The sequence below is a fragment of the Symphodus melops genome, assembly GCF_947650265.1.
Source record: "Symphodus melops genome assembly, chromosome: 12".
NCBI lineage: Eukaryota > Metazoa > Chordata > Actinopteri > Labriformes > Labridae > Symphodus > Symphodus melops.
The window spans coordinates 1,307,410-1,333,008 of record NC_136702.1 but is presented as its reverse complement, the minus strand read 5'-3'; the positions used below and the strand labels follow the sequence as shown (position 1 = coordinate 1,333,008).

The 25,599-nt window shown below is 45.7% G+C and overlaps 2 protein-coding genes across 2 annotated transcripts in view; one reads left to right on the top strand and one right to left on the bottom strand.

The window, feature by feature from the left end:
- The window catches only part of slc35a5 (solute carrier family 35 member A5), a 102,830-nt gene extending 79,524 nt beyond the window's left edge, over window positions 1-23,306 (bottom strand). Inside the window, exons 1-10 of the mRNA XM_079357570.1 lie at window positions 23,187-23,306; window positions 21,941-22,073; window positions 21,750-21,848; window positions 21,516-21,649; window positions 21,109-21,176; window positions 20,696-20,896; window positions 20,376-20,576; window positions 20,161-20,288; window positions 19,726-19,994; window positions 17,948-18,276 (exon numbers count right to left, since the gene is read on the bottom strand). Coding sequence (XP_079213696.1) covers window positions 18,208-18,276; window positions 19,726-19,994; window positions 20,161-20,288; window positions 20,376-20,576; window positions 20,696-20,896; window positions 21,109-21,176; window positions 21,516-21,649; window positions 21,750-21,848; window positions 21,941-22,067 — 1,296 coding nt within the window. The 5' untranslated portion in view covers window positions 22,068-22,073; window positions 23,187-23,306 and the 3' untranslated portion in view covers window positions 17,948-18,207. The remainder of the gene's footprint in view (window positions 1-17,947; window positions 18,277-19,725; window positions 19,995-20,160; window positions 20,289-20,375; window positions 20,577-20,695; window positions 20,897-21,108; window positions 21,177-21,515; window positions 21,650-21,749; window positions 21,849-21,940; window positions 22,074-23,186) is intronic.
- Window positions 1,218-16,773, top strand: ccdc80 (coiled-coil domain containing 80). Its single transcript, XM_079357569.1, is given in 11 exon segments — window positions 1,218-2,816; window positions 2,819-2,848; window positions 3,513-3,710; window positions 4,629-5,122; window positions 5,540-5,881; window positions 7,053-7,209; window positions 9,724-9,860; window positions 11,323-11,474; window positions 12,222-12,325; window positions 14,846-14,929; window positions 15,606-16,773. Coding segments are annotated over 11 exon segments (2,673 nt in total). The 5' UTR covers window positions 1,218-2,164; the 3' UTR covers window positions 15,929-16,773.
- Window positions 23,307-25,599: the final 2,293 nt, after the last annotated feature.

The window sequence follows — 25,599 nt, the reverse complement described above, 5'->3', positions numbered from 1 at the left end:
CTGCTGACATCAGGAGGAACACAAGATGCCCGATACCCTTTTTCTGGTCCAATTAAAAAAACTTAATTAAAAAAAATCCAAAGATCTGCAACTGTAGCTTCACTGTGTGAGCGATCCACATGTGACCCTGACATATTTATATAACAACAACCTTATACTGAGTGTATGTTGCTCTTGTAATCGTGCAAACAAACAGCTGACATCCTCTCCCCCCCCCCCCCCCCCCCCTTCTGGTTTGTATCTGAGACTCATAACTGAATCCTGCACGAGCTTGTTCACAGTGGAGACTTTTAAAAACTTTATTTTTAGCCTCACTTTTCCCAAAAAAAAAAAAAGAAAAATCTGGAAGAATCAACAAAGTGTTTCCAGATGCTTTCAGTGTTGCATCTCACCACTGCAATGACTCACAACTGACTGACACTTGAAGATCATTTAGGCTCACGTGCACGCGCCCACTCTCTCTGCACGAATGGTTATGGCTTCTTATTGCAGCGAAGACAAGCAAAAATGATTCAAAAATCATTAAGTACTGTATTAAAGCTTTTAAACGTTTGGGCACATTTAGAGGTCACCATGTCTCCTGCGCTTTTATTTTTCTAGGTTAAGAGCTGAAAAGTTTGGGAAGCCGAGACATCCTGACAAGGTCGTGTGAGTGCACGTGACATGGAGACAGTTTTAACCCAGATACAAGATGAAGTTATTGCCTTGCAAACTAGAAGCTTCTGTCTCTGCACACGCTGCACTGTGTTTTCAGTGTCCGCAGTGAGAGTGAATGTGGCTCCAAAGTAGTGCTTAACGTTTCTTTACTTAGGATTTAATGACTGGGAAACTCTGTCAGAGCAGTCAAAGGACCGAGCTGTCATAAAAGAGCAAAGACAGTCATTGTAAAATATATAATTTTGGTCAGAAACATGTTAAAACAACTTCCAATTTATCTTTTTTCTCACTTTAAACAGCACATAGACGGACCCCTGTTTTAGTTAGAAATACGCACCAGCGCTTCGTTTCCTCTTCATCTATTCCTGTGCTGCTCCTGCGCACCATAACATGGAGCAGACTTGTGGAGGGGGGGGGGAGAGGGGGGGGGGGGGGGGGGGGGGGGGGGGGGGGACGGTCCACTTGGAGAGAATCATGGTGGACAGGGACGAGTGAGGGGGCGTTTCTGTGCTCGTTTTAAAGGAGGAACTTGGCTGTGAGTCTGATATGGTCACTTCTCTTCCTGGTGATCCGGCCAGCAGGGGGGCAACATGATTCAATTTTCCTACATATTAATTTAAAAAAGTATCTTTGAGAGGCAGCGGCCGAAGATTTGGTCATTTAGTGAAACTTCTCTGAGCGCTGGAGGGGCAGACACTCAGTGAAAGGGGTGTAGCAGAGCGAACAGTCCGGGGCCAGGTCGTGCCATTGAGTCGCCAAGAGTCCAGAGGTTTGTGTGGACATTTCTGGAATAGCCTTCAAAGCTGACTTTTTTTTTCCCCAAGGAGAACCTGGAAGGAAGCACAGCCGCGTTTTTTCTTTCTGTGTGCACACTCAGCGAAGAGTTCCAGCGAGGATCACACAGAAAAACATTTCTTGCATTTTCTGCGTTCTTCCTCCTTCCTGCGTGCAGGAGATCGTCACAATATTTACTGGAAATAAACAATGCCCGAGGATTAATTGGATAAATTAAGTTATTAGTGTCCTGACGTGCGCGTGAGTGTATTTTTGGAGATGTGAAGTGGTCCAAACTTTTTTTTTTTTTTTTTTTTTTTTTGCCGACAGACTTTATTCATTTCTCCGGTGTTTTTGAGGAAATATTTCAGAGTTTTTGGATGTTTGTGTAAGAGATGAGATACTCTGCTGATCTTCTGGGATCACTGGCTGCTTGAAAACGGAAGTGTTTGCTGAGATTAAGTTTTGGATATAACTGTTTACGCACAACAAACTCTGCTCTTGTTCGCCTTGCTTTGTCGAATAAAGAACAGGCAGTGAAGTGGATTTCTTCCACAGAAGGCAGGCATGCTGAGAAACACTTAAGTCGGATGTTAATGTGCCCATGTTGCGCATCTTCATCTGGAATTAATTGATTAACTGCCTCAAATGCACTAAAGACGCGCGTGCGTCGCAGCTCCGCCACTGATCTGTTTCTGTTGTTGTTGTTTTTATTTTCGGACATCTCGACATCATGCGGGGGGCTTTTGTGCTCAGTTTAGCGCTGATCTATCTGCTGACATGGACTGGAGAGGCAGACAAACCGAATCACCTCCGACGACCGCAACTGCAAAGGCGCACGAGACCCGGGCGAGCCCAGCTGGGCGCAGCGGACAAGGGGGGCCTTGTTGAGCGTTCGCGTCCCGGGTTCGCTTCAGCTCTCTCTGTGCACGCTGCCAGCAGCCAGGAGGACGTTCAAGCTGATGAAGGTACTCCAGCTTCCGCCAGGTCAGGGACTGTGCAGGGCAGGAGAGCAGGTCTCGTGTCACGGAGAGGGGTGGCCGGACAGCTCGGTGTGCCCCGTCAGTCGGACGTGCAGAAGGATGAGGGCGCACCAGGAGCGCGAGCCAGGGTGAGCCGAATGCCCAGCGGCTCCGGGTCACCTAATCTTCTGGCCAGTTTTGCTGGAAAGAACCGCGTCCTGGTGATCTCAGCCCCTCATGACTCGGATGGATACTACAGACTCATGATGTCTCTCCTCAAACCGGATGTTTACTGTGAGCTGGCAGAAAGGCACGTTCACCAGATAGTCATTTTTCATCAGGAGGGCGAGATGGGGGGCAAGGTGAGGAGGATCACCGCGGAGGGGAAGGTGATGGAGGAGCCGCTGGACACTGCCCTCATCCCAGACTCATGAGCTTCCTCAAGCTGGAGAAAGGTGAGGAAGGGGTCCAGGTCCTGAAGGGGTGGCAAAATGAATCTTATTAGATTCCACTAAATGTCATATCTAACTTAAGAAGATGTCTCCAATTCATTTAAAGAACAAGAGCTTGAAATGATGCAGCTTCAGATGCTAAATATGCGAAATAACTGCAAAGCTTCCAAATTCCAAATATTATTATTATTGCAGAGTAAATACAAAACCAAAGCTGACACAGCTGTTATAAAGTCCATCAGTCAGACTCCTGCAGAGTCCAGGAGGGGGCGCTGCATCAGGATTTCCACATAATTCCTCAAACTTTAGTGAGACATGGTAAATGGACTTGAGCTTGAACAGCACTTTCAAATTACTCATAGCAAGAAACAGGTGCAACTTCTTTCCCAATGACACATCGGACATCGTAGCTGCGGGAGCCGGGGTTCGAGCCCCCCACCTTCGGTTGAGAGTTGACAGACTCCAACTGAGCTACAGCCGACCCATGGTGCTCTTAGTTATTGTTATCTATAAAGGGTTAGTGCCCATATCAAATTCTGCAGAAACACTGTAATAAATCGCTTTTGGCAAATTGAAAACAAATCCATTAAAATTATCTTCCACAAAACCAAACCAAAAACTGTCAAATACTTTCCAAAACATTACCTGACTCTTGTGTGACTTGCAGGTAAGTTTGGGATGGTGCTGCTGAAGAAGACCCTGCAGGTGGAGGAGAGGTACCCGTACCCTGTGAGGATGGAGGCCATGTACGAGGTGATCGACCAGTCGCCAATGAGGAAGCTGGAGAAGCTCCGACAGAAAGGCTTTGTGCAGAAGTGCAGAGGAGCAGGTGTGGAAGGCCAGGTGGAGGAGGGCACGCTCGCAGGTGAGAGGGGGGCGACTAGTTAAGAGTTTCTATCTTTTTTAAATCATCATTAAAGGAAGAGAGAAGCAGAAAATGTGTGCTCAAACAGGCTGTTTGGAGATGTTCCCTTCATGACATCACAAAGGGCAGTAGCCCCTCCCCCAGGTGGGTGACACTCCCACAGCTAGGTGTTTGTTCTGCCCTCTGAGTCTGCCTTCTCACCGTAAACAATAGGACATGGAGCCAGAAAGCAGCGAGTACACCCGAGCCCTTCCAGAGAGGGGGCGTGGTCAGACACAGCTCATTTACATATTTAAAGCTACAGACACAGAAACAGCCTGTTCTGAGCAGGGCTGAAATAGAGGGGTTTATAGACATGATCAAATACAGGATCAGAGTGGATTTACAACAACACACTTCACACACGTGATGAAGAGGAGCGAGGACACTGATTTCACCTGATGAAGAGGAGAAGGATGTGTGACCTTTAACCTGGGACGCTTAGCTGCAGTAAAATAAGTTGTAGTGGATGCAAAATTATCCTTGGCGGTGGAATCACCCAATAAAACTATTTAACTTAGTGCCTGAGGAAGCAGTTGAGCAGAAACACCTGTGTTCAGTTAGCTAACATCACTCCTTTTGTCTCTGTAGTTTTGACGCTTGTGATGTAATTTTCATCTTCCTCTTTAATGAACAGTTCTTTTTTTGTAGTCGGGATGTTTTCTGCAATGTGAAACAACAATCTGAGCCTGTCAGCGACAAACAAAACAACTTTTAGTGGATACACTTTGATCCATCAAGGATTCTGTTACCACCATAACAGCCTGTTTCCCTGCTGCGGGCAGAAGAAAAATACAGAAGCACTAACAAAGTTAGATGAATCGAAAGGTGGTGGAGGAAATTATTCACTGTGCTGTTTGTCTTCCTGTTTGTTCACAGCCGTAGATACACCAGTAGAAAGAAAACCAACAAAGAAGATCCTGAGAAAGTCAACAACAACCACAGCTGCCACGACCACCACTTCAGCTACAACCACACGACCGACCACACGACCAACCACCACCACCCCTCCAACAACCACCACCCGGCCCACCACCACAACGAGAGCAACGACAACAACAACCAAAGCTACAACCACCACCACCAGACGAACCACCACAAAAAGACTTGTCACCACTACCACCACCACCACCACCACCCAGAAACCAACCAGACCCCAGACCACAGCCCTGTGGCTCCCCTCGCCCAGAACCACTGCTGACCCTCACTACTACGACCGCAGAGACCGGGAGCAATACCCGGCTAAGACCACCCCGGCCGGAGACAATCGCACTGACAAGGACGGCAGAGATCCACACGGGAGGAATGTGGTTCCTGCCACACATAAACCCTCAAAGATCCGACCCACCAAGAGGAAGAACGGCGGAGAGAAGGTGATTTACGTGAACATTTACGTGACTAAATAATCATATTAGGGCACAACAATCAACCTTCCTGAGTTTCCATTTTTTATTGTAGTTTTTCTTTGTCTCTGCAGCCTTGAAGTTTGTTCCCAAAATGTTGTTTCTTACCACATTTACACGGACATGTATGTCTATTTGGCTCTTGGTAATGGAGCGTATTTGGCTAGACATTTTAATTGAAGTGCCAACTCTGATGGATCAGAATCCTGACTGGTAATTATGGCTGCCAATGTGACACTGCTGCCAGATTTATTTGCCAGAAAATGTTTATGAGAATTAGATTATTCTCATGCAGTTTTTTTCTTTATGAAAATGGGAATTAATAACAGAGACTGCATAAAGATAATTCCTCTTTTATCAATTAACAAACTTTCATCTCCCGTGCAGGTGTTGACGAACGAGTACGAGGACAAGTTTGAAGCCAGCAGGCCGACAGTCAGCGATCCTGGGGAGGCAGAAACCTTCACAGACATAAGTCCAACCAAGCGGGTGAAAGGCAAACACGACAAGCACGACAAGAAGAAGAAAAAGAGCGACAAGGCTGCCAAGAAAGCCGAGAGGAGGGGAGGAGGAAAGGCGGGGAAGATTGGGGGGAAGAAAAATGGAAAGAAGCTGTCAAAGTACCCCGAGAAAGAGGACTACCCGAAGCCCACCAAGAAGCCGACACCCCCGCCGAAGGGATCCCTGGCCTCTTTCCTGGACTACTTTGAGAACAGGAGGCGGCTGCTGGTGAGAGCATAACAAAACTCACACTCCTCGACACACTCGGTATCTCTCTGCATAGCAAATCTCCAGTGTCAGACTTCAAACAGAGGGAAAATATTAAACTACCAGCTCTCTGTACACATGCCACGTGAAGGACTAGCTAGCATTACATGCTTATATAAATTTAAGATAAGAGTTGAAAAGACAAATACAACACTCAAATCTTTCTGTTTAGTCTGAGGCTAATGTTTAAATGTTAGCTTAGCTTTCTGTAGCATTGTTTGTTGAAGCACATGAAAGGCTTACTAATAAACAGCTCCCTTGGAACCCGTCTCCACTCTTTATGCTAAGCTAAGCTAACTGGTGCTTGTCGTACATGAGACTGCTGTCAATGTTTTTTTTTTATCCGACAGACAGTTTGAGAACATTCAGAAGTTCTGGACTCGTCTGACCTCAGGACCCACTTTCAATCCTGCCGTGAAAAAAACCCAACATAGCCCCAATTTCTGAAATAGTTTTCGACCAATCAGATTTATTTTCTGAAGAATTGGGCAGTTTGGATCTCAGTCAGTGCAAAAAAATAAAAAGTCACTGAAGCAAGAATTTAATTGAAAGAAACACGTATAAAAAGCACCTTACAGACTTTGGAACAGATTTTTCAAGGCACACATTAGTGACCCTCTTCTGGGTCCCAAACCACTGATTTAAAACACCCATATAAAACAAACCATCGTCGCTGTGACAAACCAGTAACTTTGATTATTTGTGTAGCTAACTTCATGTTTGTATCAGTGGTGCCTGGTGGTTTTACAGATGCATAACAGTTTCTGGTATTCTGGATTATGTCAACATTTTTGTGCAGTTTTCCGCCCTTTTATTTGCTCTAGTCTTAAATCTGAAACCATCTGCTGTGAGATCTGACATGAGTAGGCATAAACTATGTGAAGCCTCCATCCTGCAGCTCTCTGGCAGGCTGCACAGCTGTGTGTTTGCAGACTGCGTGTCTCTGTTTTGCAGCCAGCAGAGATTCTTATCCCGTCAGTGATGTGGGCAGGATGGGAAAATATGCCCCATCCTCCGCCTGCAGGTTAATGTAAACACTGACCCCGCACACACCGCGTATGTATATGTGTGGGATCTTCATTTCATAGAGATGACTCTTTAACCCTTTCTCCCTCTCTCTCCCTCCCTGCAGCTGATTACATCTCCCAGCGAGGAGAACAGGATGTATGCCCAGCAGAGGGACGAGTACCTGGAGTCTGTGTGTGAAATGGCTATCAGGAAAGTCTCCATCATCACCATCTTTGGCTCCCTGACCAACTCCACCATGAAAATAGATCACTACCAGCTCGGTGAGTGACTCTCCACGTGCAGTGCTGGAACATCATCTCTGAATATTTCTTTGTGAGAATCAAATGTATCCTGTGATGCTTTTTTTTTTGCACATTTTAATGTCGCAGTAACGAGATCTTCTTTCCTCTCAAGTCAAGTCGAGGTCTCACATCCAAACACATCTCTCGTTACATGAATGAATGTTTGGTTGAGGGTAAACGCAGCAGGTTTTCTTTGTTTTATCTTTAACCTTAAAACCTACAGTACATGTACAAGAGGACTAACCTGCACTTAGATTCAGTCAAGGTGTTTATTTTTAGTTATCGCACATTATGAGGCTCAAAGTCAGAGTGTATTATAACATGTGTTCATGCATTCAAAGAATTTAGTTTGTGTCTTGCTGCAGCATTATAAATGTAGTAATAAATAAAAATATACAATAGAAAATAAGATAACAGCAGGACTGCAACACTAAAGAAATATAAAGAAATAAAAAAGAAGATTCTTTCTAAAATGCTCTGAAAAGTTGAGTCTTAAAAAATCGAACGTCGTCGATTTGAACTTTCAGCTATAATGCACATCTTTCTTTCTTTCTATATATCACAGAATGATATAACAAACAAAGACAAACAGCAAGCTCCTCTAGTAGAATCCAGAGCGTTGGGGTTGAGATGCACTTCAGTATTGTCTTCAATAACCTTTAACCTGTTGTGTTAAAGAAAAAAAAAAGTCGATGCGTTCTTGAATTTTGACATTTGAACCTTGAATAAGTAACGTCGAAACGTTCTCCTCGAGGCTGTCCTGCCACGTCTGCTGTCCTGTCCTTGTTTCACCTTCCTCACGTGACGTACGACGAGAACATTTCTGCAGCTCCAAGTTGAACTTTTCAGAAAGCGCAGGCTCGCTGCCAGAAGAAAAAAAACCCACAGCATTGTGCGAGCAGGTGATCGAGACGGAGCCGACTTCTCATTCCTGTGATCTTGGCCGCCGCTGCGCTCGGATGTTAATGTGCATGTTCTCCTGTGAAGGGATGTACTTTGATTGTATTTTTAGACTTCTACGGGAGGATGTGGGTGATCCTCCAAGTGTCTGTATCAGATGCTCATCGGGGGGGATGAAGGGGAAACACGTGAACACCAGGACATTCAAACCCACTTTAAAAACCTTTATCAGTCCGTCACTTTGCACGACGCCGGCGAGGTTTATCCCGTTGGAATGCTGGAAAAAGTTTCCAGGGTGACGTCACCCGCCCACACACCCACCCACGCCTGGACTCGCATGTACACTTTTGTTCCACTCACGGTCCAGAGGGTCTGTGTGTGTGTGTGTGTGTGTGTGTGTGTACTGTATACAAACAAGCGGTTCTTTCAGCGAGGCCCCTCCCTTACTTTTGCGCTGACCTCATGGTGATTTTTGGCGAGCGGCGTGTTTTGTAGGTGGAACATATTTGGGTTTGTGAGTTGGATATTTCAGTATGCTGTCTCCCCAACATGTGCTGGGGTTTTCCTGATTTGCTCACACGCATCACACAGCACGGAGTGGGGCGAAACCGTCCACCCAAAGTACAGGGCTCTGCGGCCTGCGAGTCCTCACACATGACTGGACGTAGTTGTGATTAGAGGCTTTCACGTCGGCCTGCTGAAAACCCAGCTGCAGTCATTTTCAGTAAAAGTGAGGCTGTCCAACCCTGCCGGATCAGGAGACCAAACATCCGCTCTGCTGCTGACCTGTGTGTTCGTTAGTCATTCAAGTCGGACACATTTTCCAAAGCAACTTTATTTTGAGCTGAACAGTGTCGGAAACATCCAGATCCTGATGCGTCTGTTTTTATGGAAATCTCATCAAGAGTTCAGACGGATAGAAAGTCTTAAATTATTATTTTTTTTTTTCACACATGATTCTCGATTAGACAACGATCTTCTCTCGTGTTCTAACGACAGACTACCGCCACCTGCTGGCACGGAGAGTCATTTTTCAGAACGTACGTGCTGATTGGTCGTCAGCTTTGCAGTCTTTGCGATGTGTAACAAGTCGAAGGCGACGGGAGGCGACGCCACAGTTGGTCTTCGTCACCGCTTGTTGTTTTGCTGTCTGCTTGGTTTAGTTTAGTTTAATTGTTTAGCAAACTTTCCAATAACAAAAAAACAAAAAAAATCAAAATGGTGTAAGGAGGGAACGAAGCACATCGGACTTGTACAGGCGTTCCACCTCTTTCAATAATTACAAGCAATTTATATTTGCAAGGCTAACGAATAAACATTCGACAGGCAAGGAGATAAAGTCCAAACATAATAAAGAAAAAATAAAAAAAATCAAATCATAACGACGTTAAAAACAATGGGAACCAGGTAATCGTTGTAGATCGCTTGGTGCGTCGGGGACTTCATGGTTGTTTAACAAACAAACCTTTAAACCAAGAAGCTTTCATCGCACGCCGTTTCATTTCATTCTTTGACCGTTGTATTTAAAAAGTGTCCGTCATCGAATCTAAACAGTCTCAGTTTATCTGTTTCCCTGTTTCTCGTCTCCTCCAGAAAACGACAAGCCGATGAAGGGTCTTCGTCAGGAGGATCTGGTGAACCAGGACCTGATCACAGAGCTGAGGAAAGAGTTCAGTATGACATATGAGGACTTCTACATGGTCCTCACCGACACCGACATGAGGGTCAAGGTGAGGACTGCAACTTTTATCCGCCATCTTCCGTACGTACCTGAATGTGTCGGAGGCGGCTGTGGTTCAGTGGTTGAATTTTAGCGTCTCCCAACTGGGAAGGGTGGGGGGGGGTTCGATCTCCGGCTTCTTCGACGCCTCCTCGGGCAAGACACGTGACCCCGACGTACTCCCGCAGCGTCGTCAGCAGTTATCAAATCGGGGACATGACAGACACGGCATATTTGTCGTTGCCGTGGAAACACCGGATGAGCTGCCACTGGAACATTCTGATAAAAACGTCACGTGAATTATACTCGGATACATGAACTCATCTGTAAACATCTCATCTTATGAGGTCGGTTTCGCCCGGGTGTTTGTTTTCACCGGGGGGAGTAGCAGTAAGAATCACTCCCGTGATTCCCCGCCAACCGCAACGTCATCTTTTCTCTATGTGTTGATTGAGAGCCCCCCGGTGGTCCATTTAATATTTACCCTAACGAGGACAAAATTCTGATCCACCAGCCTCCGAGCGGTGTAACAGCAAAAATGGCGTGTATATATGAATACTGGTACGTAAAGAATCAGAAGGGGCAAAAATGTCCGCGTCCTCACGCTGCTCACAGGTAAATGTTTAGTGAAACATTCAGGGATTTGTACAGCCTCAACATCATGTGACTTTCTGCATAGACTCGTTGGGCTGAGGTGAATCTGTCCTCTGTACCCGGGGCGCACAGGCGACCCACTAGGCCACTGGTGCCCAGAGCGTTCCCATTTGAACGTTTCACTCATTTACCTCCCGGAGTTATTCGTGGCACCGCTGTCCGTCAGTATGTCTCCACTTTAATCTCCTCTCTCTCTCTCTTCAAAGGTGGGCTGACCTGTTCTTGTCGTGCAAACACGCCGCCTTCACGAGAACACTGTTTTAATTCACCCAACATGACATTTACCCACCACCTGTGTGTGGTTGTGTGTTTGTGAGTGAGAGAGTACACGCCGGGGTAAATCACCCGGCTGTTTTTGGACCGGTCCGTCAAAGAGGCCAGTGTTCGCTCCGTGCTGACAGAGGCAGAGAGACAGTGTGTGTGTGTGTGTGTGTGGGAGAGAGATAGAAAGGTGGGGTGAGGAGAGGGGAAGGTGTGAAAAAGTGAAAATGAGCTGAGCTGCAGAATCAGTAGACCCTGAGAAAGTGTGTGTGTGTGTGTTTGTGTGTGTGTGTATTCGATATTCACGCTGAGATCTTCCAGCCTTTGGTAAATGAAAATGAATTGTGTGTCATGTTACACTGATATGTCTTGTGCTGCTTCCCAGAAACTATTAGAAGGAATTCCTGTGATGTGGCTGAGTCTGCTCTCATGTTCCAAACTTCACTTTATGGGAAACAGTTTCTTCATCACTTCTCTTATTTTCATGGCCTCTGAGTCATCACTTCTCACTGACATATCGGGGCATTAATCTTGAGAATTTATGTTTTTTATTTCAGCAATCCTACGAGGTTCCCATCGCCATGAAGGCCGTGTTCGAATACATCGACACCTTCTCGTCCCGCATCCGAGAGATGGAGCAGCAGAAGAGGGACGGGGTCGCCTGTAAGAAGGAGGACAAGCCCCGGTCCCTGGAGAACTTCCTCTCCAGGTAGAAAGTTGTGGCGTGGACGATCATGCACCCGTGAGCGCCAGCGTGCCTCACAGCTAGGAGACACATTTCTGCAGAGACTCCAGGGAACAATGTTTACATGCACAGTCAAGTGGAGCTGAAGTATGTCTGGCGATATACCCATTTTCAGCCACTTAAAGGAGCAGTATGTAACGTTGACCCCCTAGTGTTTAAAACGAGTACTGCAGTACTGCAGTCTAAATTCAAATCATGACAGAGAGCCCTTCGCAGCAGCTCTCTGAAAACCAAGACAAAACCTTTAAACACTAAAATGTCTCTGATTATGTTGCTGATGATCTGAAAAAGAAAATCTGTATTTGGTTTGTCTCATCAGGCTGTTTCTGCCTCCGTGAAACATCTGTCGCTTTGCTCAATAATCTGCATTTTATTGCCTTTTTTTATGCAGCTCTGCAGCAGTTTGTTTGTGTGTGTGTGTGTGTGTGTGTGTGTGTGTGTGTGTGTTCCTCAGATGGTAGTCGTTTTAATCGAGCCGTGCTACACCTCAGGGCTGAATTACTGCAATCACACATTTTTATGGGATGTCGAGAGCAAGAAAAAGTCTGTCTTTTTGTTATCATGGGAAGCTCCAGCTCCAGCTCAGTGCAGCAGTCTGGTGGTTTTTTGACCATAATTGGAGGTTGTCACCTTCTGGCAGTGACGCTGCAGGAAAGTGTAGCGGAGCACAAACAGCTCTGAACTATCACTTCAAGTTTTCTGTGATTGCAGGTTCAGATGGAGACGTCGCCTCTTCATCATCTCCGCCCCCAGCGACGAGGAGTGGGCCTATCAGCAGCAGCTCTACTCCCTCGCTAGCCAGGCCTGCAACCTCGGTGAGCGTCTCTAAATCTAACCCTGTGATTGGTCGATTTACTCCGTCTGTTAAAAGAGAAATTATAAGGACGAACACACAATGTGGACGAAACATAAAGACTGGAATAGTGTTGATGTATTTTTGTAGGCCAACGTGTGTGTGTGTGTGTGTGTGTGTGTGTGTGTGCTCTCTGCACACGCTGACTGCTCTTTCTGTGCTCCAAACTATTTCCTGTTGCTGCAGCGAGAAACAAACAAACAGGACAGAGAGTTTACTTCCCAAGCATGCCGAAGGGGGGGGGGGAAGAGAAAATGTCACAATCCTGCAGCATGATTCACCTTTGTGAGCTCAAATTGGTCGAATAATATCAACACTGCATTATTTATTATTTCATCTGAACGGATACAAGTTCTGTGGAATTGAAACTGGCTGAAATCTAACGCCTCATCTGATTTTTTTTAATCTGCACTTACATGCCGTTAGATTATGAAATTCCAACATTGCTTGGTCTAAAAGTTGCTCTGGATGTTTTGTTTTTCAGATGCACGCCAGGCTGTAACGGTTGCTAGCTTCATGCTAACGTTAGCCTGAGCCCAGTGTGTCCTCTAATGTTGATGTTTAGCCGGTTTCTCCTCCGTTTGGCCTCATCGTGCGGCGTTGTCACTTTAGTTTACAGGAGATCAGTGTGATCACACACACACACACACACACACACACACACACACACACACACACACACACAGTGAGTCTCCCACTATGTTAACGAGCAGAGACGCCTGATTGGACGACTTTGTAAATGAAATGTTCATTGCAGGGGAAAGTCGAGACGCGTTCACGGACACGGTTTTCAGGGAATGCGTCTGGAATGGGATTTTTTTGTTCTTTAGGGTCAAGTGTACTCAGGCCGGGTCCAGGTCCAGGTCCTTAGTCTGAAACTTTAACTTTCAAATATGGTTTTTTTCTTAAAGGCATCGAATTAAAACCACCTGAACTCCCCTTAAATGTCACTCTGGGATGTTTCCTCTTACCGCCTATGAGACACAATTTGTAAATCACATCAAGCATTAAATCCAGTATTGTTTGTTTGCTGCGACTCTCCAGATATTAGCGTGTGTGTGTGTGTGTGTGTGTGTGTGTGTGTGTGTGTGTGTGTGTGTGTGTGTGTGTGTGTGTGTGTGTGTGCAGAAAGATCCCAGATGACAGAGCTGGCAAAGAGCCGCTCTGTTCTGTGTCGAGCTAACAAGCTCCTTCCCTCGACGGCCTTTTCAGCGAGCCTGTTACTCAACTTTTCCACAGTCACTTAAACGCTGCACGTATGAAGACTCTAAACTCTCCAGATCTCAACGACCCCGATGTGTCGTGACAGATTTATGTGAGATTAATGTGAAGTTTAGAGCGCTCGGTGAACTCGCCTCCCTCAGCTAAACCAAATAAATCCTCTCATGTGGAGTTTCTCCCTCACTCCAACCTTCTGCTTCTGCTTTGTTTAGACAAATTCCACATATCTGACATTTCTTTCTGGCTCTTACGTCTTTCCCCCGAGCCCCCTTTCATAAAAAAAAAAAAAACAACTTTAAAAAGTGCAAGGGTCAAAGTCATGAATCCGACAAAAACATTTCCCGCCGATTCCGATCTGCAGTTTACGATTACTCAATCTGCGAAATTCCAGAACTTCTTTTGATGCCATCTTGTTCAAGTGATGAACATTTGAAGAATTTGGGCTTCCTGTTCGGAGGAAGTGAGCGCTGTGCTCGCCGCGCTGTGGGACGCAGAGCAGGAGCTGAGCGTGTACACGTGTAAACAAAGAGCTCTCTTCATGATGTACCGGAGAAGAAAACACAAAAGGAAACTCGGGTGCCCAGTTGCTCCGCCTTTACAGGACAACAAAAGGCACGAAAGAGTGAAGGAAATGCATCCCATGAAAACAACATGGAAGCTGTATTCAGTTGCACATACGAGTGTTGGTTATCGAGGTTAAACGTATGATGATCGGGGATTATTACTCTGAAGGGAAGCCGAGGTGGATGTAGATTTGTACGTCGCTGCTCTGGTCACTTCATGATCACGAGTTTGTTCATAAAAAGCAGATTTTATCGGAGTCGGGGGGCTGGAGGAAGTCAGCCTCTCTTGCTTATCAGCAGGTCCAGACCAGGCCCCCCCCCCCCCCGGTTTGTTGCTCTTGGCTGGGTCGGTACTGTGGGACGTCTCCGCTGCTCCGCAGACAAAGGCTCGTCCTGCTGAGAGGGCTGAAGACCTCCGAGGTCTGATCCTGGTAGTCAGCACTTGGCTCTCTCTCTTTAAGTAGGGAGTCCTCTTGTGGGCTCTCTTGCCTCGGTGGAGACGGGTTGTTTTTGGCTGGACTCGGCGTGCGACCACGATCTCCTCCCTTTTACATGAAAAAAAAAAAAAACAAGCCCGGGATGGTTCCAATAATAAACAAACGCAGGACTCGGAGCCAGGACGGGCAGCAGGACGGCTGAATAAAAGAACAGTTGGTCTTGCTTCTCCCTGATCGCCGTTGTTGTTTCCATGGTTACAGGTCTGAGGCACATCGCCATCCTGAAGCTGGCCGGCACAGAGCTGCCAGATATGGGAGGAGTCCTGGAACTGTATCCAATCAACGGTAAGAACCTTTCCTCTGTAACTTCAAGTGCAGGACTGTAGGTCAGGAACGATGAACACACACACACACACACACACACACACACATGCTACACCTGTCAAACATCATCTGAATGAACACACACGCTTCCTTTAACAAACCATCATGACCTATTCTAAAACTCTCTGCACCATTAAGTCACTCAAAAACAGAATGAGGTCTTTCCATCACATCCCCAGCAAAAGTTTTTTTTTTCTTCCTTGTGCACTGATTCGCTGAACAGCCAATCAGAGAGAGCGTGCCGACGTTGATTCAACATGTCGAATCAGCAGGTAAAAAGTAGACGAGGGGCCGATACGGGTAGATACGGAGCTGAACACACCGGCCTGAAAAGGGAAATCCACAACACTGTACCCCGTCACAGCTGCACCAACACTCAAGATGTTGCTCAAGAGAAATCCTAATAAAATATGCCGTTAGACTTTCTGGGAAAAAGAAGGGGAAAAAAAGACTCCAGGTTCTGGAGCGGTAACCAGCGGACTGCTGTTGTTGACATTTCTGCTTTTCACATTAGAGGCTCAGCATGTGGAGATGGAAAAATGTCAAACAGCCTCAAAGCAAACAATACCGTTCACTTGGGGTTCGGTGTGTTCTGAATACTTTACTCCTGACCTGAATATCTGCTCCGTCTCCTCAGGGAGCGCCACTGTGGAGCGTGAAGGACTGTCAGGCATGCTGGTGAAGGACATGAGGAACTACTTCCAGATCAGCCCGGAGTACTTCTCCATGCTGCTGGTGGGGAAAGACGGCAACGTCAAGTCCTGGTACCCGTCGCCCATGTGGTCCATGGCGATCATCTACGACCTGGTGGACTCGATGCAGCTGCGCAGACAGGAGATGGCCATCCAGCAGTCGCTGGGCATGCGCTGCCCCGAGGACGAGTACGGAGGCTACGGCTACCATCAGCACGGATACGAACACGGCTATCAGGACGGGTACCACCAAGGATACGGCTACTAGCTGCTCCCCGCGCGCGGCGTCTTAACTTCTTCTTAAATCTTTCCAGTTGGCTCGGACACGTCGATGTCCTTGAATGTTTTGTAGCACTTAACGAAAGCCTCCGAAACGGTTGCTTTCACCTTTTTCCAAGCTCTTTCATTTCGGTTTATATCGCTGCAAGTGAAGACACTCTGTCGTTACACTAACTCTGGTTAGTGTTTAAAATGTGTAGATGAGCCTCGAGGTTCGGAGATTTATTGTCCCAAGTGTTTCATTTTGATTTTCTCCGTGTTAGTTTGGTCATTTCTCTACAGAGGGTGTTGCTGCCACCAAGTAAGAAAAAATGTGATTGTTATCATGTGAGAAGAGGATGTTTTGATGCGAATAGCACGTACAGACTTAAGGTAGAGTCGGTGGCGTTTTTCAGCTTGCTAAACAACCAGCTAACACGTTAAGAGCTAACGTGCGTTAGCGAACGAGCGTTAGCTACCAGCTAACGCAAGCTAACCGCCAGTGTTTGGCATCTACCTGTCGAACAGGAAGCAGACCAACTCCACGTTCACGGGTAAAAAAAACAAAAAAAAACGTGTTTATGTCTTAACTACAGCTCTGCATGTGCTGATATGAAGTGAACCGTTTCTTTTTCAGGCGTGGCAGCGACACCCTCGACAGTGTTTTATTTTTGTGTGTAAGCGTCCGTCTCTTTCTGGAGACGACAGGCTGACAGTAAACATGTTTGTATTTATTGGACTTCTGAGCTGCAGGTTTTTTTTTTTTTCTCCTCCTCTGTAAAGTTTCCGTTGCTATCCATTGTTCTTATTTATACTCTGTTGTGCTTTATGACGAATAAAACGTGTTCATTACCACTCTTTGTTTCCTGTGCAGAATATATGAAAGACATGAGATACATGCAAAGTCACCTGCAGCTCATCTCTGACGCTACATCTCCTCCTAGTGGTCCAATGAGATGTTTGCTGGAGCTGTGTATGAGGCACCACGCTGACAGAGACCAGGACAGAGACCGAGACAAGACCAACGGATTTAGGGGTCAAAACGAGTCGAGACCGAGACCAAGCCCTTAAATATCACACAAAAAAACGGCCATAATGTCGGGGATAAAAATCCAACTATAAATGTAAAAAAGTTACTCATTTATTTAAAGATTTCTTTTCCTTGTAATCACAGTAATATCTTTCAGTTTTGGTCTCAATTTAAAATCCGTAGTCGGTCCAGTCTGAGACGTTCAAAAAGAGCGAAGTTACACACGTTCGTTCTTTATTCAAACAGTTTGAATAGAATCAAGAAGACAAATTAAAAATCTGTTTATTTGCAGAATAACAAGCAGTCAAAGGTCGGACTTCACGGCACATACAGGAATTTCCACAGAATAAAACATACCGATACTTCAGTTTGAAAACATCGAACAGGAATGTGTGTGTGTGTGTGTGTTCAGTCGTTGTGCTTTTCTGTGCTGCAGAAACATTTCCCTCAAGGTTTCAGTTAACACCAAATCCTACACACACACACACACACACACACACACACACACACACACACACACACACACACACACACACACACACACACACACACACACACACACACACACACACACACACACACACACACACACACACACACACACACACACACACACACACACACACACACACACACACACACACACACACACACACACACACACACACACACACACACACACACACACACACACACACACACACACACACACACACACACACACACACACACACACACAATCATAAGACTGTCTGACGGGAGGATGCTGCTGGTACAACCACCTGCAAGCAGACTAATATCGGCACACTCCCTTTTTAACTCCGTCCACGGTTTCTTCCGCCTAATTAAACCGTGGCGCTGCTCAAACACGCTTTGGCGTCGACCTGTCTTTTAGGATCAGGGTCTGGAAATGCTATAGTAGAACTGGTCGTAACGGATGCAACGTCGAAGTCTTTCCACTAAAAGTTGCTGTTGTTCACGGACAGAGCAAAAAAAAACAACAAATTCGTCCCTGGAGCTTTAAGAAAACGTAAACATCGGGCTGAAATTAAAAAAGTACAGCGATTCCCCTTCAATCAATAATAGCACTTATACAAAAACAGGCACATTTCCAATAATGTACACAATAGTTGGAATAATCACCAGAGTTGATCCACAGGATTCAAGGTTACCCTGCTGACAGGAAGTCAATGAAACACTTTGACACTAAAGGGCTGGAAGTCCACTCAGCAGCTTCTGTCCTGACTGCGAGTTCAGTCCTACAAAGACTCCTCGTCCGATTCGCTGTCTGTGTTCGTCTTCGTCAGCAGCTCCAGTTCCTCGCCATCCTGCAACATAATAAAACCCTAATCAGGAAGAGATTAGAACAGAACCATCAGAACGCATCAAGCATCAATCAGTCCATTAATCATTTATTCCAAAGCAACAAAGCAACAAAGACACCTGCAGAGGAGAGAGAGAGAGAGACACCTGCAGAGGAGAGAGAGAGAGAGAGAGAGAGAGAGAGACACACACACACACACCTGCAGAGGAGAGAGAGAGAGAGAGACAGAGAGAGAGAGAGACACCTGCAGAGGAGAGAGAGAGAGAGAGAGACAGAGAGAGAGAGAGACACCTGCAGAGGAGAGAGAGACACCTGCAGAGGAGAGAGAGAGAGAGACACCTGCAGAGGAGAGAGAGAGAGACACCTGCAGAGGAGAGAGAGAGAGAGACACCTGGAGAGGAGAGAGAGAGAGAGAGACACCTGCAGAGGAGAGAGAGAGAGAGAGAGAGAGAGACACACACACACACACACCTGCAGAGGAGAGAGAGAGAGAGAGACAGAGAGAGAGAGAGACACCTGCAGAGGAGAGAGAGAGAGAGACAGAGAGAGAGAGAGACACCTGCAGAGGAGAGAGAGACACCTGCAGAGGAGAGAGAGAGAGACACCTGCAGAGGAGAGAGAGAGAGACACCTGCAGAGGAGAGAGAGAGAGAGAGAGAGAGAGAGAGACCTGCAGAGGAGGGAGACACCTGCAGAGGAGAGAGAGAGAGACACACCTGCAGAGGAGGGAGAGAGAGACACCTGCAGAGGGGAGAAAGAGAGACAGACACCTGCAGAGGAGAGAGAGAGAGAGAGACAGCTGCAGAGGAGAGAGAGAGAGAGACAGCTGCAGAGGAGAGAGAGAGAGAGACAGCTGCAGAGGAGAGAGAGAGACACCTGCTGAGGAGAGAGAGAGACAGCTGCAGAGGAGCTCTACACATCATATTTGGTTTTTCAGTTGAAGCAGAGTTATGTGGTAACTTAATGGGACGCCACTTGAGAAACGTGAGTTTGGACGGCAAAGAAAAGAGAAAGTTGTGTCTGAGTGACGACAAGCAGAATCAACTGGAGGATCAGAGGTCAGAAAGATCTCTGAGCATCAGTCTTCAAATCCAGTGGAAAAAAAGAGTTGTGCAGAGTCCAGAATAATGTCCTCACAAGGCCTCGCTGACATCTGCTCAGTGTAAAAGCTTCCTCTTTCACAATCCGACAGACTTCATCGAACTTAATGAAATTATGAGAGTCTCCAGTGTGAGTCTGAACGCACAGATTGTGTTTCCTCCTGCATGGAAGAAATCACATTATGGAGACACGAGGGCCAACTTTTCCTCCAGTATGTGCGTGGGTGTGTGAGCGAAGGGAGGACGGGGCTTTACATCGGGGTCAGCTGAGGAGACTGTGTGTGTGTGTGTGTGTGTGTGTGTGTGTGTGTGTGAAACTGCAGAAGGTCAGAGTGTGTGTGATTTGCCCCGTACCCCTCTGGACCTCTCGAACACCTCCCCGTTGACGACCCGCAGCTTCTCCTGCTGCAGGCTGTACTCGGGGTCTTTGGGCCGGCTGGCGTTGTAGATGAAGATGGCCAGCAGGACCGTGGGAGCCTGGAGGAAGAAGTCCAGCGAGGGCCGGAAGTCGAAGAGGAAGATGGAGAGCGCGGTGATCAGGACGGTGGTGATCTGTCCAGTCAGGATGTGGAACATGTTGTCTCTGAACTTGAGGATGAAGGCCACAGATAAACCCAGGGCAGCTGCAGACAGGCGGGGACAGATTTAAAAAAGACGTGCATTAATCAAACAGCCCTGCAGGGAACGTGAACACCACCCGGTGTCTGTAGCTTTAAATATGTAAATGAGCTGTGTCTGACCACGCCCCCTCTCTTCGATCTCTCAGCTACGATGGATGTGATGACTCACCGGTGACCAGCACCAGAGCCAGCGAGTAGACGTTGTGTCCGTGTAGGAGGCCGCAGTGCACCGTCAGTCCGCGCGCCTCACTGCCGAGCCCGAGGGTCAGAGCGTTGAACACCACGCCGAAGGCGTACCTGCAAACCCACAGAGCACGGGGGTCAAGGGTCAAGGGTGAAGAATGAACTCACAGCTGATGATCAGCAGCAGGAGAAGCCTCTCACAGTTTACTGTTCTGGATGAAGATGCTCTCGGTGAGCTGGTCTCCTTCTTTCAGGATCTTCTCGTTGTAGATGTTGGCCATGGCGGCGATGAAGCACTGCAGGACGAGCAGGACGTGACCCACACCCAGAGACCGAAGCTTCCCCACGGCGCGGTCCCTCCAGGCCTGACCGGGTAGAGTCGACACCCACGATCCACTCGCACTGCGGCGGACGGGAAAACAAGCGACCAATCAGAGCGTGACCTTTTCTTTCTTTTTAAATACATTGCCGATGTTACCATGACAACCAGACTCGAGTGGCTATTTTGTCCATCACGCTACCTGCTGTTCCTCATCTGCTCCAGCAGCTGAGTGTAGAGCAGGCAGGAGTTGGACGGCGTGGAGAGCCGGTTTAAGTGCGGGTTGAGGTGGAGGCCGGGCACAGCGATGGAGTTTTGGCCGCCTCCCGATCCTGTCGTCAAGGAGACGATGGACAGGAGGAGGACGACTAAGGCGGCCCACTGAACCCAGGACAGACGCCTCCTGACGGGAGAGGCGAACGACGAGGTGTTTCAGTTAAAGGTGCGGTCGTTTGTATCAAACTTGGCTCATTCCTCTCTCTCTCTATCTTATCAAGTCAAACACACACACGCACACACACACACACACACACACACACACACACGCCCACTATCTCTCTATCTCACTGTACAGGACAGAGTGGTCGGATCAGAGTCGTGCGATGAGTCACTTACTTGAGAACGATTCTGAAGAGCACCGCTGTGGTCAGGATGACAAAGTTGGAGAACAACACGGCCATGGCCTGAGGACGAGGACGAGAGGCAGAACACGCCGGGTTAGAGACACGGAAGACGAGACGTGCGGCGAGTCTTCAGTGAACGCAGGTCACATCAAGAATGCAAAAAACTAACTCTCTGTATGCTAAAGTTACTGACAGGTAGCAGCATCATAAATTATGAAGATATTGCAGAAATATAAAAATGTAAAATATAATATTGCACAGGTGTATGTGATAAAAGTTTGTGATATAAATTATGATTCATACAGACAATGTGGTTAATGTGTGCAACAAAAGACGTCCTACTGTGATGCTAAAATTGAATATGATGATAATGTGTGAAGCTTTGAGGCGTTCACTGACCGGCTGCAGGTACGTCATCACGTAGAAGATGATGAGGTTGTCGAGGAAGTAGAGGAAGGCGGGGACCGACCACTTCAGAGACTTAAGGAACGATCGACTGGAGGACCAGCCGAGCTCTCTGCACGATCGACCCTCTGAAGAGACACAGGGAGGGGAGTCACTTTAACGCACACACACACACACACACACACAGGAGAACACGCGTGCTGAGACGTCGCCCGCTCACGCCTTTACCTCGGACTATGACTCTGAACGACATCACCAGGCAGAAGATCAGTTTGAGCAGCTCAGCGAGCAGATTGACCGACGCAGGGAGGAAGTCGTACTTGTTGTCTGCAAACAAAAAAAAAGACACACTCAACATCTGAGGTTTACAGAAAAGGTTTATGATATTAAAAAAAAAATATCCGCTCTGTGATAATCACCAGCGTTTGCAGAGAATTTGAGCAGCAGGACGCGACTGGTCCCCACGATCACGTAGCCCAGGCCGAGGGCCAACGTGTAGGCCAACGAGCGAGAGCACGGCCTGGGGGACGGCGTGCAGCACACCATGGCTACCTGACAGGACACAGAAAAAAAACAAACAAAGAGTTTGTGCTCAGTATGTAGGTCATCAGGGGCTGACAGGATCTGAGTCACAAAGAGAAGTGGAGAAACTGGTTCGTCTCTGCTCTACACAAACATCTTTAAAGTCGGAGCTCAGCGGGACATTCAGGAGCTGACAATGACTCTGGGCTTAAAATCTAATTTGTGTTAGTCTGTTTATAGACTATAACAGCTCAGTTATGCTGTCCTAATTATTTTCCTTTATTCACTCCGAACACCTGCATCATCGAAGCGCAATGCCAAGGTCAGCTCGACTTGGATTAAGATCCTCAGTAAATTCAGGACGAACCAGTTTTAATCGTGGGTTCAGATGAATGTCGATAAAAAGAAAAAAATTCAAAATCTCCTGATATTTAATCATTCTTTGTTTTTAAAGCTTTTACTAAATGCAAACATATTTACAGTGTTTCTCCAGCTAGTCGGAATCGGAGAATGGTACATTTACATCTTGAAGGATTAGGGGTTACCGCTCGTTTAAAGTATTTTTTTTATTTTTGTACATTTTTATCCAATTTAATTTTTGCACTATGTGATTTTTTTTTCTGCTTTGCTGCTGTAACACTTTAAATTTCTCCATCTGTGAGATGAATAAAGGATTATCTCATCTAAAGATACAAATACAAAGTTTTTGAGCTTTAGTTTAAAAAAAAAAAAAAGAGGGATTATTTTCTAACTTTTAAATTAATGATCTTTTTAGTTGGGCTGTAGATGGAATGATTAACTCTTTGTGTTTCTGACATTTAAAGGATAACAAACCTGAAAACTCTCTGACAACATGTGAGCTTCCTTCACGGTTAAATCCGGACCGTAAGAAGAAGTCAAAGGTTAAATGTAAGAAGTCAAAGGTTGAATGTAAGAAGTCAAAGGTTTTGGGGAGTTTTGGTCCGGAAACAATCAAACAACAGCTGTTAGCTCAGAGCTACATTAGCATCTTTGTTCCTGATTCTTTGTCATATTTCTAAATAAAAACATCTTTCACTTTATAAATCACCATCCTTCTCTTCACTTTAAAATGACATGAATACTCACAAGATGCACAGAAATCATGTTTTAAAAGACACTCACCTGTAGCTTTCCTTCCTACGACTCTGAAGCATTGTTTTCAAGCAGCTCTTCCTGCTTCCTAGATGTTTTGCGCAGGCGCACTGGCACAGGTGCCGCGATGACGTCAGACCCCCGGATTTCTGATTAGCGTATTAGCACCAGAGCTCAGCGTGAAACGGTGAACTACATACGTTAACTTTCCTAAAGCTTTTTAATAATAAAACACACAAAATACGTACAAATACTAAAGATTATGAAAGATTCAATATTTTTTTAAGTACAAAAAAGAATAATAATTTCATTTAACTTCTTTTATATCTACAGATTAATTATTCAATAAACAGAGGTGTGCAGGTTAATGTTATTTTTTTGTAAATACAAGAATGAAAATAAATGAAATAAAAAGTATTAAAAATGATTATAATTTAATTTAACTATTTATTCATATATACAGTATATATTTCTACAGATTACTACATATATATATATATATATGACAGACTCTCTGTACCAATTTAAATCTTGTTTTCAATCAAAAAACGTATAGTTGCTAAGATTCACACTTCTTTGGTCTTTGAATGCATGTTACTTTATTGTGCTTCATCTTTAAGCGGATTGGCTGAATTATCATTCAACAAGTATGACCTGACTATCAGGTTTTCATCAATGAAGCGTGGGGGATGAACTTAGGTTTCAGTGAAGTGTAGGGTGTCGCCACATCACCCACAGGTTCAACAAGAAAGCATAAAGTTTAAACATTTTTAAATTTCTTTGGAATAATTTCAGGTTTTTTCCCCCTCCAAATAAAATCTGGTTTGCTGCAGCTGTGTGTGGCCTTACAAATAATAACATTATTAATTTTTGATTTTAAAAGAATTCAGAACAGAAAAAATGTGGATTTGAGCATCTTTCTTTTCATAAAATTGATTAGCATTTGCAATATTACACCACTGCTTTAAAAACATGCTGTGTCCACATCCTGGGCAAGGTGACAACAACAGAAAGACCTAACCTGACCTGACCCTGCCCAGCGGAGGATGACCACGCCGAGCGAAGGATGACTTCCACCTGTCAAGCTCTGATAGCTGATGCATGGGAGGAAATACCTTTGAATGCATCTGTAACAGCGATACATGTAAGATTTTGAAGGTCGAGTTCTGCGCACGTGTTTAAAATAAACAAATAAATGCTGAAAATGAAAATAAGCTCTGATAAAAATTAAAGGGAGGTCAGTGGAGGGAAGATGTGCCGGCTCGTCTCGGTACCACGACGACTCTCTCGGCTGTATTTTGGATGAACTGCAGGTGTCAGAAGAAGAAACTCCTACATGACAGAGAATTGCGATAATCAGGATGAGGATTGCTAAATTGACGCTTCTGGATGCCAAGGACTCGTCTGAGAGATACAGTACATTTTAAACGATCACCACCTTTTGGAAGTTCTCTCATTTAATTGCCACACAGAGGATTGCAGGGAGTTTTTCATTCGCAACGTATCTCCTTCATGATCCTCCAAAATACGTCAAGAAGATAAGAGTTAAATAATGTCAGGCTGAAAGCAAACCAGCAGGTTCATCTGCGTCCAAAAAGGCATATCAACTGTTCTGAGCTTTAATATAAGAAGACGTAAACAACAGAAAAGGCTGGAGGATGATTTCAAAATTAAAAACTTGAGCGTGTAAAGTTGTTTTAAGAGTGTATAAACTTCAACCTTACAAGCATTAGCTTCAAGATACAATCAGACGTGTTTAAGATTACAGGTTTTTATTTGTGGTCAAATTGTTCGTCCATGTGACTATAGTCCTACACATCCGCTGTTTTGTAAATTTCGCTTTAATTTCCCCCAAAATTGCAGGTTGTCTGAATTGCACAAATACATTTGCAACGCGTCTGTGCTGAAATGTGCTTTACTTGCAACTTTTGATGGCTTCCTTCCTCTCCTTCCCTCCGGTGTTAGGAAATCGACGTGCGTATTTCTACAGCTTCTGTACTTTTTGGTGCTATTGATCATTAAAGTAACAGATTTGCATTGTTTTTTTTTAAAACAGGTTGTATTGAAAAAGTGCTGCTGAACATTTCTGACAACCTTAACCTGCACTCATCACATGTACCGTGGTATGAAAGGATAATGAATGTGTCTCTTCCAAATTAAGTTGAATCTTGGATCATGACTCCTTCGAGCAGAGTGTGTTTTTTTTTTCTTCCTGGTAACTTTGCGGTTAGAGAAGTCGTCTGTGTAAATTCCCGCACTCATCCCCATCGTGTTGTTTTTTTCCCTCAGAGATGATGTGAAGAAGCACACCCTGGACCCTCAGGGATGACTCACAGCCGAATACAGGAGGTTTTAATTACAAGAGAGGTGGGGTGGGGGGTGGGCAGAGAAAATACACAGACACAGTTCATTGCCCTGGGACATACTGTTTGAACGCACATGA